Source organism: Salvelinus fontinalis, chromosome 3 (assembly GCF_029448725.1).
Source record: "Salvelinus fontinalis isolate EN_2023a chromosome 3, ASM2944872v1, whole genome shotgun sequence".
Taxonomy (NCBI): Eukaryota; Metazoa; Chordata; class Actinopteri; order Salmoniformes; family Salmonidae; genus Salvelinus; species Salvelinus fontinalis.
Window position 1 is genome coordinate 42,313,705 of NC_074667.1, and position 17,780 is coordinate 42,331,484.

At 44.4% G+C, this 17,780-nt stretch overlaps 1 protein-coding gene across 1 annotated transcript in view; it reads right to left on the minus strand.

Moving 5' to 3' along the window:
• Positions 1-2,518: 2,518 nt before the first annotated feature.
• Positions 2,519-17,780, minus strand: part of epha8 (eph receptor A8) — a 94,847-nt gene continuing 79,585 nt past the window's right edge. The window contains exons 6-19 of the mRNA XM_055916156.1: positions 17,597-17,752; positions 16,967-17,371; positions 16,588-16,712; positions 15,932-16,094; positions 14,554-14,650; positions 11,850-11,917; positions 11,382-11,507; positions 9,780-9,965; positions 9,528-9,589; positions 5,816-6,025; positions 5,513-5,662; positions 5,106-5,296; positions 4,231-4,389; positions 2,519-4,026 (exon numbers count right to left, since the gene is read on the minus strand). Coding sequence (XP_055772131.1) covers positions 3,912-4,026; positions 4,231-4,389; positions 5,106-5,296; positions 5,513-5,662; positions 5,816-6,025; positions 9,528-9,589; positions 9,780-9,965; positions 11,382-11,507; positions 11,850-11,917; positions 14,554-14,650; positions 15,932-16,094; positions 16,588-16,712; positions 16,967-17,371; positions 17,597-17,752 — 2,213 coding nt within the window. The 3' untranslated portion in view covers positions 2,519-3,911. The remainder of the gene's footprint in view (positions 4,027-4,230; positions 4,390-5,105; positions 5,297-5,512; positions 5,663-5,815; positions 6,026-9,527; positions 9,590-9,779; positions 9,966-11,381; positions 11,508-11,849; positions 11,918-14,553; positions 14,651-15,931; positions 16,095-16,587; positions 16,713-16,966; positions 17,372-17,596; positions 17,753-17,780) is intronic.

A 17,780-nucleotide genomic window follows, 5' to 3' on the forward strand; every position in this document is an offset into this window, starting at 1 on the left:
AATACACAGTATTGTACAGTCCCTTCTGACTCTGTGTCTTGGCAAACATAATTGTTTCTTGGATGTGATGCATTGACAGCAGCGCATTAGGATACACGGTAATCTATATTTAGAGTTGCATTGTTCCAAGGTTGTTCACAAAGACTTCATTATATAGTGGATTAAATTTACATTGAATGCTTGCGCATTTTAATGAATCTGCATTGTTGACGGGCAGTTTTACATTAAATGCTTGAGGATTATAATGAATCTCTATTGTTGGCGGTTTCGTTTGCGATGAGGACCTGGGTATTAGCGATAACAAACAGCAAACACTCCCGTCATGACTCATGGCCCACTCTGTGTGTCGCCCCTCCGAGAAGTCAACCAGGGGACAGTGTAGAACACTCACAGTCATAATGAGTGGGAGGGGCACTGAGTCGTCATGGGGATGGGTCAGCGACTGATAATTGGGCGTGGGACTCCATGGTAACAAAGCACACGGCCGTATTAATGAGATTAATAATGTTCTGTTCAGTCTCGTTTCACCAAGGAGAGGATTAGCTCCATACAGCTCTCCCGAAGGTAAACGAGAGGACAATTACTCAGACACCCTGACCAAGATTCAACACAGATTTTTTTTTTTTTTCTGTGGTTGAAATTAAGTTTAAGGGCAAAGGGAAGCACAGACACACTAAGCAACAACAAGTCAAGCAGTATTGTTTCCGACCTGCAAACAGGCAGAGTTTTGTTCCAGCAGTCCCAGTCAGATCAAAGCATTTAGAACCACAATGTTGTGATTTTGCCACAGTGTAGGGGCTCGATTCAATCCGTATCGCAGAAGTTCCAAATTATACTGTAGTGCAATTGAAATGTAAAGGTAATTTCCGATAGAGCCGATCTACGCAGCGTGTAAAGTGAATGCAGTCTCCGCCATCGTGGGAACATGACCTTTTATATTTCTACCACGCTATAAGGCGGAACTTTGGTGATAGGTATTGAATCGAGCCCTAAGATATGCCAGACCTCTAATTAGTGTCAATGTTGACATTTACCCTAGCCCTAGGTTCAAGTGAAATGGTTTTAAACGTACCTCAATCCAGGGATGGAAGGTGTAACTTCAAGGCCACACCCCGGATCAACCCTAACCCTAGCCATTACTGTAACCCTAACCCTATTCATTACCCTAACCCTAGCCATTACTGTAACCCTAACCCTATTCATTACCCTAACCCTAACCCTAGCCCTAGCCATTACCCTAACCCTAACCATTACTGTAACCCTAACCCTATTCATTACCCTAACCCTAAGGCCGTGATTCAATACGATCGCAGGTTATAGTCATTGCAGCTTTTAAAGGCAATGTTGGGGAGATCCCTTTCACGGTAAATGCTGCATATGTCAGATCAATTGGAAATTGCCCTTAAAAGCTGCAATAACTCATGATTGGATTTAATCTTGGCCTAACCGCTTCATGTCTACATCGTGGATATACCCTAACCCTATCCATTACCCTAACCCTAACCCTAGCCATTACCCTAACCCTAACCCTAGCCATTACCCTAACCCTATCCATTACCGTAACCCTATCCATTACCCTAACCCTATCCATTACCCTAACCCTATCCATTACCCTAACCCTAACCCTAGCCATTACCCTAACCCTAACCCTAGCCATTACCCTAACCCTATCCATTACGTAACCCTATCCATTACCCTAACCCTATCCATTACCCTACCCCTATCCATTACCCTACCCCTATCCATTACCCTAACCCTATCCATTACCCTAACCCTAACCCTAGCCATTACCCTAACCCTATCCATTACGTAACCCTATCCATTACCCTAACCCTATCCATTACCCTAACCCTATCCATTACCCTAACCCTATCCATAACCCTAACCCTATCCATTACCCTAACCCTATCCATTACCCTAACCCTATCCATTACCCTAACCCTATCCATTACCCTAACCCTATCCATTACCCTAACCCTATCCATTACCGTAACCCTATCCATTACCTTAATCCTATCCATTACCCTAACCCTATCCATTACCCTAACCCTATCCATTACCCTAACCCTATCCATTACCCTAACCCTATCCATTACCCTAACCCTAACCATTACCCTAACCATATCCATTACCCTAACCCTATCCATTACCCTAACCCTATCCATTACCCTAACCCTATCCATTACCCTAACCCTATCCATTACCGTAACCCTAACCATTACCCTAACCCTAACCATTACCCTAACCCTATCCATTACCCTAACCCTATCCATTACCCTAACCCTATCCATTACCCTAACCCTATCCATTACCGTAACCCTGTCCATTACCCTAACCCTAACCATTACCCTAACCCTATCCATTACCCTAACCCTATCCATTACCGTAACCCTATCCATTACCGTAACCCCAACCCTGTTGTGTTAAATCAATTCTATTAATTCCTAGATTAGTCATGGTGTTGTGTTCCGAATCGCAATGTGTAAAATTCTGCAACATACCAGGCGAGACAGGTCAGTTGTTGTGTTAAACTCGTTTTATTCATTCCCAGATCAGTCATGGTAGTGGACTCTATCAGCATTGAGCTATGCATACAGAAGTGTATCGCTGTTTCAGTCACACACACACACACAATCGTTTTCTTTATTGTGTCATCATGGACTATTTGCACATTTCATGATTCAACATTAGAAACAAGGATGTTCCATCAATCTCTGCAAAAAGCCTGTGTCTTTTGAATTTAGTTTGACAGCAAATAGACCTAATTTCAGACAGAGGTGAGTAAATCCAGTTGTATTGCTGTGACTGTAGGTATGTAATGGTATAGACAAAACTGAAGGATGTTTGTCAATTAATTAATCTAATAAAACATACTTTTATAAAATATGGAATTTCAATATATATTTTTAAAGCATCTCGAGAAAGATCCGGAAACATTATTAAAATGACACCATAGTTATGCAATGCATATTCAGGGAATATGAGGTTCTTCTCTAATAAAAAGAGACACAACCACCTATTATAGTCCTACAGAGGTGCACAAGAAAAGCATTCTCTTGATTGCACAGAGAAACTAGGACCATAAATTATATTGTTTTCAGGGTATTTAGATAAAAACATTCCACATACAGAACTTTTCCTATTCTTAGTTTTCCCCTTCTAACCACCACAGAGTCAAAACAGTGACACATCACATGAAGTCATCATCCATACATCTTCTCTACAGTAGTTGTGCGCTATGCAGCTGTAACAGGGAGAGAACACAATGCTTCTCTCCCATGGTCATTCAAAGGTTTACTATGTGAGTTTGTCTCTCTTGTTGAAACTGGTCTCCTCCTCGATGGAGGAGACTTGGGACTTCTGTTTTTTTTGCTGTTTGTCCATTGTCAGGTGCAGGGTCTTCTTGTGCCATGTCAGTTTTGGAGTCGGGGGCCGGTTCTCAGGGGAACCATAAGAGAAGCTGTGTGCTCGGGGACACAGCTGAATGCTCCAGCCCCTGTCAGTCTCTCTCTTACTGTATGCTAGGCTATCACTCAGATCCATTATAACATATTCTTCTAATAAATTCATATTCATAAAATCTCTCTTTGTATACAACAAAATTAAAATTGTCTGTGGAGATTAAGGCAGTCCATCCATTTTTACAAACAAGACACAGAACTCACAAAACATATCTGAATAGGAAAAACCAATGATGAAAATGTCCCATGGACTTGATAGGCTACTGTACTCGAGTCCCTTCATATCCGTCCTCTGGAAGTTTCAATCTTTCAAAGAAGAAGTCTTGATCAAAATGTCACCCAGACAATCTTATAGGAGTCATAGATCTATTCCCATGAAGTTCCACTAGGCCTCAGAAGCCCGGGGCTAGATTTGACATTCGGCTGGCTGGAGAAGCCTGGGGGCTGAAGTTACACATGCACTGAGGGCACACTCCTGTTGAGCACCTGAACACGCATCAGCTGTACACTGGTCATGATCTTCTTCTGGTGGCCCATCAGTGTCACCCCCAGCCTGTGTATATCCCTGTAGGACACAGAGATGGAACAAAGTCACAAACACATCAGTGATCACATGCATTAACACACATTAGATATGATAGACCAAGATACTGTTAAGCACTTTATGGCAACTGCATCCATGACATTTGGATAATGTGATTAGAGTGTGATGTTGTGAGAGTAGGACTGTAGTGTGGTGTCAGCGTGGAGCTGTGGCCTGGTCCCTTACCCTTGGTTCATGCTTATGATGTGGCCCAAGGTCTGGTAGCCTCCTACAGCAAAGTGGTCCTTGTATCGGCCCATCTTGATGGTATCCAGCCACTCATCCACAGAACTACAGCTGCTGAAGTCTGGGATACTTCTGTCCATCATGGGAGGTGTGCCTAACCTGGGGGAGAGAGAGAAACAGAGAGAAAAGAGGGCGCGAGAGAGCGAGAGACCGACAAAATTGAGAAAAAATGTAAAGTGAGAGAGAGAGGAGGAAGAAAAGGTGGTAGGAAAAAGACAGAGAAAAGGGAGAGCAGAGGCATTGAGGAAAGAGAGAGATGAGAAAAAAGGTCTTGAAATGCAATAGCAGCTAAGGCAGAAAATCAATAGCAGTTAAAATGATAGAGAAGAGGTAGCTGCTCTGATTGCAGGATGGCTGGTTTGGCTAGATTAATACAGGGAGAAATCCTTAACACCCCCCTTCCCTCCTCATTCCTCCATCTCCCCTTCTTCCTCCTGACATGCACCAGGGATCCGGGACCCAGGATCTGAACGGAGCGATTTAACACGGGTCCAACTCTGGCTTCAGCTGCTATTCTCTCTGCTCTCTGATTCCCAAACGATCAATGTCAATATCACAGGCTCTTATTTAACAGAGAGCGCGTCAATCAGAGATGAGCTTATTGGAAAACGAACACGGCCGTTCCTTGCTCCCCTAAGGCAACCCGTCTCCCTCGCGTCAGCCGGGGAAGTTTGGGGGAAACTTTGGGCTGTAACTTTATCCCACAGCTTATGTTTGACAGATGAGCTGAGAGTGGATTTGCAGCCCTTTGTCCAGACAATGGCTCCCAAGCAATCTGTATTGCCCAGGCGATGGTGGCCTAGCAGCCTGCTCACCTGCACAGCGTGTCCATGGACTTAAGGTTCTCCGGGTTCCGGATAAGCTTGTCTAGAACCGTAACAATCTGGCAGAAGCGAGGCCTCTCGTTCCTATCCTTCTGCCAGCAGTCCAGCATGAGAGTGTGTAGAGCACCTGGACAACTCATTGGAGCAGGCAGCCTGTAGCCCTCCTCTACTGATTTTATCACCTACACACACACACACACACACACACACACACACACACACACACACACACACACACACACACACACACACACACACACACACACACACACACACACACACACACACACACACACACACACACACACACACACACACACACACACACACAGATATGCAGGTATCATTACACACACATACAGTACATGTGTTTTTGTGTGTGTGTCCACTCCACTCACATCTCGGTTGGTGAGGTTCCAGTATGGCCTCTCCCCGTATGACATCACCTCCCACATGACTACGCCGTAGCTCCACACGTCACTGGATGAGGAGAACTTCCTGTAGGCGATGGCCTCCGGTGCTGTCCAGCGGATCGGAATCTTACCACCCTGAAGGGAATAGCACCACACTAGAGCCGACACTGGCATTTCACCACGGAATAGAAAACAGAACCTGAACTAGAGAACTAGGGCTACAACAGTATTAGAACCTAGTGCATATTACAGTTTTAGAATGTAGCTATCATGAGAGTGTGAACTCACGCTGGTGGTGTATGCTGCATCGGGATCGTCCTCCAGGACTCTAGACAGGCCAAAGTCAGACACCTTACACACCAAGTTGCTGTTGACCAGGATGTTACGAGCTGCCAGGTCGCGGTGGATGTAGCCCAGGTCTGCCAGGTAGGTCATACCTGCAGCGATGCCACGCAGCACGCCCACCAACTGGATTATAGTGAACTGACCATCATGTCTCTGAGAGGAGGAAGGGGAGAGAGGAGAAGAACAGGGTTGAGATGCAGAGAGAGATTGAGATCTCTGATGTCAAGTCTTTCAAAAAACAATTTTTAAATGTGTTCACAAGAGAAAGAAAGTGAGAGAATCTGATAGAAAGAGGGAAACTGTATGTGAAAAAGAGATGAAATCCATATTTTTTTATTTTTTTATTTCACCTTTATTTAACCAGGTAGGCAAATTGAGAACACGTTCTCATTTACAATTGCGACCTGGCCAAGATAAAGCAAAGCAGTTACACATGGAGTAAAACAAACATACAGTCAATAATACAGTGAAAAATAAGTCTATATACAATATGAGCAAGAGGTGAGATAAGGGAGGTGAAGGCAAACAAAATGTATATATAAATAAATAAAAATATAAAAAGGCCATGGTGGCGAAGTAAATACAATATAGCAAGTAAAAAAAAGTAAAAAAAGTAGAGATAGTAGAGATAGAAAAAAGTAGAGATAGAAATAATGGGGTGCAAAGGAGCAAAATAAATAAATAAATAAATACAGTAGGTAAAGAGGTAGTTGTTTGGGCTAAATTATAGATGGGCTATGTACAGGTGCAGTAATCTATGAGCTGCTCTGACAGCTGGTGCTTAAAGCTAGTGAGGGAGATAAGTGTTTCCAGTTTCAGAGATTTTTGTAGTTCGTTCCAGTCATTGGCAGCAGAGAACTGGAAGGAGAGGAGGCCAAAGGAAGAATTGGTTTTGGGGGTGACCAGAGAGATATACCTGCTGGAGCGCGTGCTACAGGTAGGTGCTGCTATGGTGACCAGCGAGCTGAGATAAGGGGGGACTTTACCTAGCAGGGTCTTGTAGATGACCTGGAGCCAGTGGGTTTGACGACGAGTATGAAGCGAGGGCCAGCCAACGAGAGTGTACAGGTCGCAGTGGTGGGTAGTATATGGGGCTTTGGTGACAAAACGGATGCACTGTGATAGACTGCATCCAATTTATTGAGTAGGGTTTTGGAGGCTATTTTGTAAATGACATCACCGATGTCGAGGATTGGTAGGATGGTCAGTTTTACAAGGGTATGTTTGGCAGCATGAGTGAAGGATGCTTTGTTGCGGAATAGGAAGCCAATTCTAGATTTAACTTTGGATTGGAGATGTTTGATGTGAGTCTGGAAGGAGAGTTTACAGTCTAACCAGACACCTAGGTATTTGTAGTTGTCCACATATTCTAAGTCAGAGCCGTCCAGAGTAGTGATGTTGGACAGGCGGGCAGGTGCAGGCAGCGATCGGTTGAAGAGCATGCATTTAGTTTTACTTGTATTTAAGAGCAAATGGAGGCCACGGAAGGAGAGTTGTATGGCATTGAAGCTCGCCTGGAGGGTTGTTAACACAGTGTCAAAAGAAGGGCCAGAAGTATACAGAATAGTGTCGTCTGCGTAGAGATGGATCAGAGAATCACCAGCAGCAAGAGCGACATCATTGATGTATACAGAGAAGAGAGTCGGTCCAAGAATTGAACCCTGTGGCACCCCCATAGAGACTGCCAGAGGCCCGGACAACAGACCCTCCGATTTGACACACTGAACTCGATCAGAGAAGTAGTTGGTGAACCAGGCGAGGCAATCATTAGAGAAACCAAGGCTGTCGAGTCTGCCGATGAGGATGTGGTGATTGACAGAGTCAAAAGCCTTGGCCAGGTCAATGAATACGGCTGCACAGTATTGTTTCCTATCGATGGCGGTTACTATATCGTTTATGACCTTGAGCGTGGCTGAGGTGCACCCATGGCCAGCTCTGAAACCAGATTGCATAGTGGAGAAGGTATGGTGGGATTCGAAATGGTCGGTGATCTGTTTGTTGACTTGGCTTTCGAAGACCTTAGAAAGGCAGGGTAGGATAGATATAGGTCTGTAGCTGTTAGGGTCAAGAGTGTCCCCCCCCTTTGAAGAGGGGGATAACCGCAGCTGCTTTCCAATCTTTGGGAATCTCAGACGACACGAAAGAGAGGTTGAAAAGGCTAGTAATAGGGGTGGCAACAATTTCAGCAGATAGTTTTAGAAAGAAAGGGTCCAGATTATCTAGCCCGGCTGATTTGTAAGGGTCCAGATTTTGCAGCTCTTTCAGAACATCAGCTGACTGTATTTGGGAGAAAGAGAAATGGGGAAGGCTTGGGCAAGTAGCAGAGGGGAGGGCAGTGCTGTTGACCGGGGTAGGGGCAGCCAGGTGGAAAGCATGGCCAGCCGTAGAAAAATGCTTATTGAAATTCTCAATTATAGTGGATTTGTCGGTGGTGACAGTGTTTCCTATCTTCAGTGCAGTTGGAAGCTGGGAGGAGGTGTTCTTATTCTCCATGGACTTTACAGTGTCCCAGAACTTTTTTGAATTTGTGTTGCAGGAAGCAAATTTCTGCTTGAAAAAGCTAGCCTTGGCTTTTCTAACTGCCTGTGTATATTGGTTTCTAGCTTCCCTGAAAAGTTGCATATCACGGGGGCTGTTCGATGCTAATGCAGAACGCCATAGGATGTTTTTCTGTTGGTTAAGGGCAGTCAGGTCAGGAGAGAACCAAGGGCTATATCTGTTCCTGGTTCTAAATTTCTTGAATGGGGCATATAAAGCGTTGTTTAATTTATACAGCATATTTCAGACATGGAATGCAACACAATGTGCTTCACAGGAAAATATACTGAACAAAAATATAAATGCAACATGCAACAATTTCAATTTTTTTACTGAGTTACAGCTCATTTGAGGAAATCAGTCAATTGAAATTAATTCATTAGGCCTTAATCTATGGATTTCCCATGACTGGGAATACAGATATGCATCTGTTGGTCACAGATACCTTAAAAAAATGGGCCTCAGGATTTCGTCATGGAATTTTTGTGCATTCAAATCGATAAAATGCAATTGTGTTCATTGTTCGTAATTTATGCCTGCCCATACCATAATCCCACCGCCACCATGGGGCACTCTGTTCACAACGTTGACATCAGAAAACCTCTTGCTCACACGACGCCATACACATGGTCTGCGTTTGTGAGGCCGGTAGGACGTACTGCCAAATTCTCTAAAACAATGTTGGAGGCGGCTTATGGTAGAGAAATTAACATTCAATTATGTTCAACAGCTCTGGTGGACCTTCCTGCAGTCAGCATGCCAATTGCATGCCAACTTGAGACCTCTGTGGCATTGTGTTGTGTGACAAAACTGCACATTTTAGAGTGGCCTTTTATTGTCCCCAGCACAAGGTGCACCTGTGTAATGATCATGCTGTTTAATCAGCTTCTTGATATGCCACCCCTGTCAGGTGAATTGATTATCTTAGCAAAGGAGAAATGTTCACTAACAGGGATGTAAATACACGTGTGTATTTACATTTTAGAGAAATAAGCTTTTTGTACGTAAGGAACATTTTGGGGATCTTTTATTTCAGCTCATGAGACATGGGACCAACACTTTACATGTTGCGTTTATATTTTTGTTCAGTATATATAAAAACATAAAAGCAACAAACCCTCAGGAAAGAGTCCAGAGATCCATTCTCCATGTACTCAGTGATGATCATGACTGGTTTACCTGGAGGAATGGGAGTAAGGGATTGTGGGGGAGGGAGTGAGGCAGGAAACATTATTCCACAGTAACTAAACAGGAGTAACTTACACCAGATAACTTACTTATTGCATTTAATTGAATTTAGCTGAAAATAAATGTAATTTCACCACACTGAAAATGAAGTTGAATCAAATCAAAACAAATGGAATCTTACTGCGTGTTACCACTCCCTCCAGGTGGATGATGTTAGGGTGGTCAAACTGGGCCATGATTGATGCCTCAGCCAGAAATTCTCTCCTCTGCTTGTCACTGTATCCTGCCTTCAGCGTCTTCAGAGCCACCGGGATGTCTCTCTTCCCTGGGAGACGCATCCGCCCGTAACACACCTCCCCAAACTCACCTGGAGACACACACACACACACACACACACACACACACACACACACACACACACACACACACACACACACACACACACACACACACACACACACACACACACACACACACAATTCAGCTTGATATATAGTATATGCCTCCCTGACAACACTATAGACTGATGTATCCATTGATTGAAAAATGTATTCAAACAAAAACGAAAAAATATATACTACCGTTCAAAAGTTTGGGGTCACTTAGAAATGTCCTTGTTTTTGTTAACATTTAACATTTATCATAAATACAGTGTAGACATTGTAAATATTGTAAATATATATTTATTTTTTACCAGGTAAGTTGACTGAGAACACGTTCTCATTTGCAGCAACGACCTGGGGAATAGTTACAGGGGAGAGGAGGGGGATGAATGCACCAATTGTAAACTGGGGATTATTAGGTGACCATGATGGTTTGGGGGCCAGATTGGGAATTTAGCCAGGACACCAGGGTTAACACCCCTACTCTTACGATAAGTGCCATGGGATCTTTAATGACATCAGAGAGTCAGGACACCCGTTTAACGTCCCATCTGAAAGACGGCACCCTATACAGGACAGCGTCCCCAATCACTGCCCTGGGGCATTGGGATATTTTTTAGACCAGAGGAAAGAGTGCCTCCTACTGGCCCTCCAACACCACTTCCAGCAGCATCTGGTCTCCCATCCAGGGACTGACCAGGACCAACCCTGCTTAGCTTCAGAAGCAAGCCAGCAGTGGTATGCATGACTGTTGTAGCTGACTGTTGTAGCTGGAAACGGCTGATTTTTTATGGAATATCTACATAGGCGTACAGAGGCCCATTATCAGCTACCATCACTCCTGTGTTCCAATGGCACATTGTGTGAGCTAATCCAAGTTTAGCATTTTAAAAGGCTAATTGATCATTAGAAAACCCGTTTGAAATTATGTTAGCACGGCTGAAAACTGTTGTTCTGATTAAAGAAGCAACAAAACTGGACTTCTTTAGACTAGTTGAATATCTGGAGCATCAGCATTTCGGATACATTTCATGTTATTTTAATGGACAAAAAATGTGCTTTTCTTTCCAAATCAAGGACATTTCTAAGTGACCCCAAACTTTTGAACGGTTGTGTATGTACGGTATATTTCTCCTTTGTGCTTTGAAAAGTCCCGGAACATGTCATTACATGTCTTTCCCTTTCCTCTTCTGTGTCCTATCAACAACTGCCATTCTAAAGGTCATTGTTAACAGACGTGATTATGACGCCTGTGTGTTGCCATGTCCTGCTGTGCCAATATGATGTTAGTATTCCCTGTGTGTTTGATTGATAGCCCCATGTGACGCTCTGATTCCACTGTGCCATCCCTCTCCACTGCACACCGCAGCATTTACGTCAGCCAATGATTTTCAGTTTACCTGAGCCAATGATTTTCTCCAGTTTGATCCTGGAAGCTTCAATTTCTCTGGCAAACTCATGGACGGCCTGGCATGGGTCCTCGTAGGTGTGTGGATCGATGTAGAAACGTGTGTCGGGGAATGACACTAAAATAAACAACATTAGCATCTGGTCACATACCACTGGATGGAAACAATATGCTTCATATATACATATATATGAGAGAGAGAGAGAGCGAGAGAGAGAGAGAGAGAGAGAGAGAGAGAGAGAGAGAGAGAGAGAGAGAGAGAGAGAGAATATGCCATTTAAAAATATGAACTTGGCTACCCACATAAGCTTTGCAAGCAGAGAGAGATCATTTCTACATGAACAAATCTGAATCAAAAGGGAAGTGAACTGTGTACATTGAGGATGAACATTATTACCACTGGAGTGAAGACTAGGAAGGGAAATGTAATAATAGACTAGTAATAATAATACAAACGCACCATGGCCATTCTGGTAGTGCATTTTCTCCTCATCAGAGTCCTGGAAGGCCTTGCTATAGCCACAGTGTCTGGATCACAAACACACAGAAACATGTAAATGTCACTATGGGTAGGACAATGGTAGGGATATGTTGTGATGCTGTTTTCTACTTTGTATTTCCAAGTCTTCTCTGGTGTATGGTTTATATAGAGCATCACGTTGTATGTTAAAACTCTTCAGTCTCGTCATAGCAGTTAATTCACTCTAAAATGCCATTTTCACATGTCAGTCTTCAGAATAGTTCAGAGTCTAGACACTTCTCACTGTTTTCCTCACTTTCTGTCTTCCAGCTCCAAACGAACTCGGCTTGAAAATGTTAACAAGTTGGAAATAGTTAAACGCAATTAAATAAATGATTTGAGGAAGAGTTGTAGACCTCAGAAGAGGGAATTGAAGGAGAGGGATATGTAAAACACATTTGCATTGTTCCTTAACCAAAATGAATTGCCATTATAATTAAACTCACTGTTTAGAACACTGAGGTATAATAAGAACTGGAGACTGTGTCCAAAATGTCTGCCCATTGTTTTCAAGGTAATCTACTCACTTTCACATATGCCGATTCACGGACCGTCTACTGTATATCCGAGTTGCGTCCTGTTCATACGTACCAACATCACATGTGCACTAGCACTCAGTGCGCACAGGGAGCAGCATGAGCAGCGACAACATCATTACGTCATCCAAAAATATGGCAGACATTGGATGAATTTAACATTTTAATACAGTATCTTCGGCTGTGAGTGATGACATTTTTTTCCCCCTCAATTATTATGTTAATAATTACATGGATATTTTGTGCACAAAGGTGATGACTAAAGTGACTTACTAGGAATTTTCTAATTTGACTTCTCTATGTGGCCGTGTATGGAAATGGTCTTTCTGGGTTGGGTGTCTGCAGTACTGAAGCAAAACTGTAGGAGCAGTCAAAACCTTGCTTCTAGACAGGTCCCCTGGCCCCTTGGTTTAGAATTATAAAACTGTAGGAGCAGTCGAAACCTTGCTTCTAGACAGGTCCCCTGGCCCCTTGGTTTAGAATTATAAAACTGTCGGAGCAGTCGAAACCTTGCTTCTAGACAGGAACCCTGGCCCCTTGGTTTAGAATTATAAAACTGTAGGAGCAGTCGAAACCTTGCTTCTAGACAGGAACCCTGGCCCCTTGGTTTAGAATTACAAAACTGTAGGAGCAGTCGAAACCTTGCTTCTAGACAGGAACCCTGGCCCCTTGGTTTAGAATTATAAAACTGTAGGAGCAGTCGAAACCTTGCTTCTAGACAGGAACCCTGGCCCCTTGGTTTAGAATTATAAAACTGTAGGAGCAGTCGAAACCTTGCTTCTAGACAGGAACCCTGGCCCCTTGGTTTAGAATTACAAAACTGTAGGAGCAGTCGAAACCTTGCTTCTAGACAGGAACCCTGGCCCCTTGGTTTAGAATTACAAAACTCAGCTGAGTCTGAACATTTCCTACGCAGAAACTCTGTGAGATGACTTGACTTTCCACTGTAAACGCAGGCTGTAATCTAGAGTGAGAACTACTCGGTACTAATTAAAACCATTAGGGGAACAACGTTAGAGAGATGATCTCCTTACGTTTCCTGTTTGATGGACATATCACAGAGCCTATGGGGTTTGAGGTTGCAGACAGACACACCATGGAAACAGTTACCGTAGCATAAGAGCCTATGGGGTTTGAGGTTGCAGACAGACACACCATGGAAACAGTTACCGTAGCATAAGAGCCTATGGGGTTTGAGGTTGCAGACAGACACACCATGGAAACAGTTACCGTAGCATAAGAGCCTATGGGGTTTGAGGTTGCAGACAGACACACCATGGAAACAGTTACCGTAGCATAAGAGCCTATGGGGTTTGAGGTTGCAGACAGACACACCATGGAAACAGTTATCGTAGCATAAGAGCCTATGGGGTTTGAGGTTGCAGACAGACACACCATGGAAACAGTTATCGTAGCATAAGAGCCTATGGGGTTTGAGGTTGCAGACAGACACACCATGGAAACAGTTACCGTAGCACAAGAGCCTATGGGGTTTGAGGTTGCAGACAGACACACCATGGAAACAGTTACCGTAGCATAAGAGCCTATGGGGTTTGAGGTTGCAGACAGACACACCATGGAAACGGTTACCGTAGCATAAGAGCCTATGGGGTTTGAGGTTGCAGACAGACACACCATGGAAACAGTTACCGTAGCATAAGAGCATATGGGGTTTGAGGTTGCAGACAGACACACCATGGAAACAGTTACCGTAGCATAAGAGCCTATGGGGTTTGAGGTTGCAGACAGACACACCATGGAAACAGTTACCGTAGCATAAGAGCCTATGGGGTTTGAGGTTGCAGACAGACACACCATGGAAACAGTTACCGTAGCATAAGAGCCTATGGGGTTTGGAGGTGATCATATGGATTTCAATGCATAAGGTTATAGGACATCACAGGCAGATAAAGAACAACAACATAACTGCTAATATGAACATGAACCCTACTATAAATTAATCCTATGGAGATGATGGTAACATTTACTTGAACCCTCCTTGAGGTAGTGTAAAAAAATATCCCACATACATATGTGAATGACGTAGAGTCAGAGAGGACTCGTCTACATGACGGGTAGTGGTGTAGTGTAAGAAAGGGTTGCCTTGCCGTTTCCTGCAGATGACGATGGCCAGGAAGGTGACGAGGCCAGAGACCAGGACCATACAGATCCAGGTGATGGTCATAGTGTCGTAGCGCAGAGGAACTGGACACACAACAACACAACCAGTTAGTCTCAGAGTGAGACAGTGAGACAGTGAGACAGTGTTTGTGAGAACGTGTGTGAGAGAGAGAAAGTGAGAGGGAGAGAGGAAAGCTTTGACTATGTACAGACTCAGTGAGCATAGCCTTGCTATTGAGAAAGGCCGCCGTAGGCAGACATGGCTCTCAAGAGAAGACAGGCTATGTGCACACTGCCCACAAAATGAGGTGGAAACCGAGCTGCACTTCCTAACCTCCTGCCCAATGTATGACCATATTAGAGACACATATTTCCCTCAGATTACACAGATCCACAAAGAATTCGAAAACAAATCCAATTTTGATAAACTTCCATATCTACTGGGTGAAATTCCACAGTTTGCCATCACAGCAGCAAGATTTGTGACCTGTTGCCACAAGAAAAGTGCAACCAGTGAAGAACAAACACCATTGTAAATACAACCCATATTTATGCTTACTTATTTTAACTTGTGTGCTTTAACCATTTGTACATTGTTACAACACTGTATATATTTAATATGACACTCGTAATGTCTTTATTGTTTTGAAACTTCTGTATGTGTAATGTTTACTGTTAATTCGTTTTGTTTGTTTCACTTTTGTGTATTGTCTACCTCATTTGCTTTGGCAATGTTAACACATGTTTCCCATGCCAATAAAGCCCCTTGAATTGAAATTGAATTGAATTGAGAGAGACAACAACAGTGTGTGTGAGTGTGTGTGTGTGTTAAAATGTGTAACGTGTGTGTGTGAGAGTGCATGCGTGTGTGTGTGTGTTCTGTGCTCTTTGAGGCTCGGATCAGCAGCAGATTTCCTGCCAGGGGTGACCCTCACACAAAGCCCAGATCAATAACATTAAGGGATTGTCTGAAGACTTCCTGGTCCCACTGACACTGACGGCTCTTTAACCAGTAGCATGCTGTGCTGTCTGGGTTAACATACACTAACTCCCCTGTGGCTGACACGTTTACACAGTAGTACACATCAACCAACAGACACTTCTATCAAGCCTCTCTATAATTACTAGGAATGTGTACAAATACTTGTGCATCGCTGGGTGGTCCCAGGTGGGTCGTGTATCGCTGGGTGGGTTCAGGTGGGTCGTGCACCGCTGGGTGGGACCAGGTGGGTCGTGCATCACTCAAATAGGTGGTGTTGGGTGAGGTGCGTTTTCACCCATAGAAAACAATGTACTTTGAAACATCAGTGTTTGTTGTTTTATTGATTGTCACTGCTCCATGGTGCTCTTCTCTGATTATCTTACTTGCTTTCCCGGTCTGGATCTCCACGTTCTGGCTGAAGCGTCCGCAGCCTGCCGAGGTTCTGGCCCGGACCTGGAAGATGTACCTGGTACCGGGCTTCAGACCAGACACCCGGGCCGTGGTCCCCTTGGCCTTCAGGGTGGAGTAACTCTGCTGCTCCTTATCCTGGTGGAGGAGAGAGGTTAGGGAGGAGGAGAGGAGGGTAGGAAGGGGTGGAGCACCGGAGAGATGTGATAAAGGCTGTCTATACAAAGCTGTGTTTACATTTCTGACTAACATCCACCTTAGCAGAAACCCCAGGAGTTTGGCCAAATGAAGACATTAACACAGCAGCCACACTAATCTGTCTGTACTATCCAGATGTGTGTGTTCATGACACTATTACTTCACTCTATACACACACACTCCCCTGTCTCCAGGGACCACTCGGCTGTGGGGTGTGATGTGGTATTTACATTTGCCCTGGTCTGGTGTGTGTGCCTCCTGTGCTGGTCAGATCACTCTTACCCCATTAGCTGTGTGTCAGAGCATGCAGAACAACACATCAATTAGCTTGTCTGCCTCCGCTTTCAGGCTTACCCACACGCTCACTGCCACTGTCACTTTCACCTATCAGCCCAGATCAGTCCCACCCACACACAGTATTTATCTACTGTACCTTCTCGTAGTATTTGACGTCATACTCCAGTATGACTCCGTTGGGCTGGTCTGGTTCGTGCCACAGCAGAGTGACACTATTCTGACTTGCGTTCTCTTGTCGAATCGCAATTACCTGGGAGGGGGCTGAACAGGAAGCAAGAAACAGGAAGTACACAGACACATAAATGAATAGAGAACCAGAACAGACAGGGCAGCCCTGCATGTAAACAGCAATACAATCCAATTGAGATCATACAGAATAATGTAACTTACTGTAGCTGTTGAGCTGGGTTTTTTTGTAGCTGTTTTTAATTCTAGGTAAACTGTATTTATTTTCTATGTAAAGTGACCTTCAGTAATAAAATGTGATGTAATAAATCCATACAGGTATCCCCTACCTGCCTGGTTCGTAGTGATGTTGACAGAGGCGAAGGGCGGCAGCTCGTTGCTCAGATGAGTCACTGCATTCATCGCTAGGATGCGGAAGGTGTAGTTGGCGTGAGCAACCAGGTTTAGAACAGTCACCCAGGGTTCAGTCAGAGAGCTCTGCCGGGGAACGAACCGCACCGGTACTGCACCGGCACGGTCCACTGTCCCTCCACCCCCTCCTCCCATCCCCCCTCCCCCACTGGTTGTCCCTGCTGTACAGTCCTCACACTGCCCCCCCTCCCCAGAACACTTCTGACAGAGCAAACTGTACAGCAGGTCACTGCGACCCCCAGAGTCCAGCGGTTGCCCCCACTCCAGATTCACTGACGTCCCGTTAACTGACGATATCACGTTTACTGGAGCTGTTGGGGGGCCTGAGAAGAGGAGAGATAGAAAAAGAGAGGGAAGAGAAGAATTAGAAGGGAGGAGAAAAAGTTCAGTTTTCATATGTTTTTTTCTTGCCTATCACCTGAAACAGTTTGATGTGCTTCTATTTTCTCGTTCAGAAATTAAAATAGTTATTATATATAATTATGTCTAATTAGAGAGATAGGTGCAGGGTGCAGCATGTAGGGGTGTTGTGTGTGTGTGTGACGTACGTGTGCAGGGTGCAGCAAGGGTGTCGGTGGGGGCTCTGTAATGGCTGGAGTCACAGGGGCAGGAGAGGGCAGCTCTGGTCTCTGAGTGGCTTTGTAGAGGACACTTCCCACACAACCCATCACCTGCTACTGGCTTATAGAAACCCACCTCACACGCTGCATGGGGAGAGAGGAGGAGGTGAGA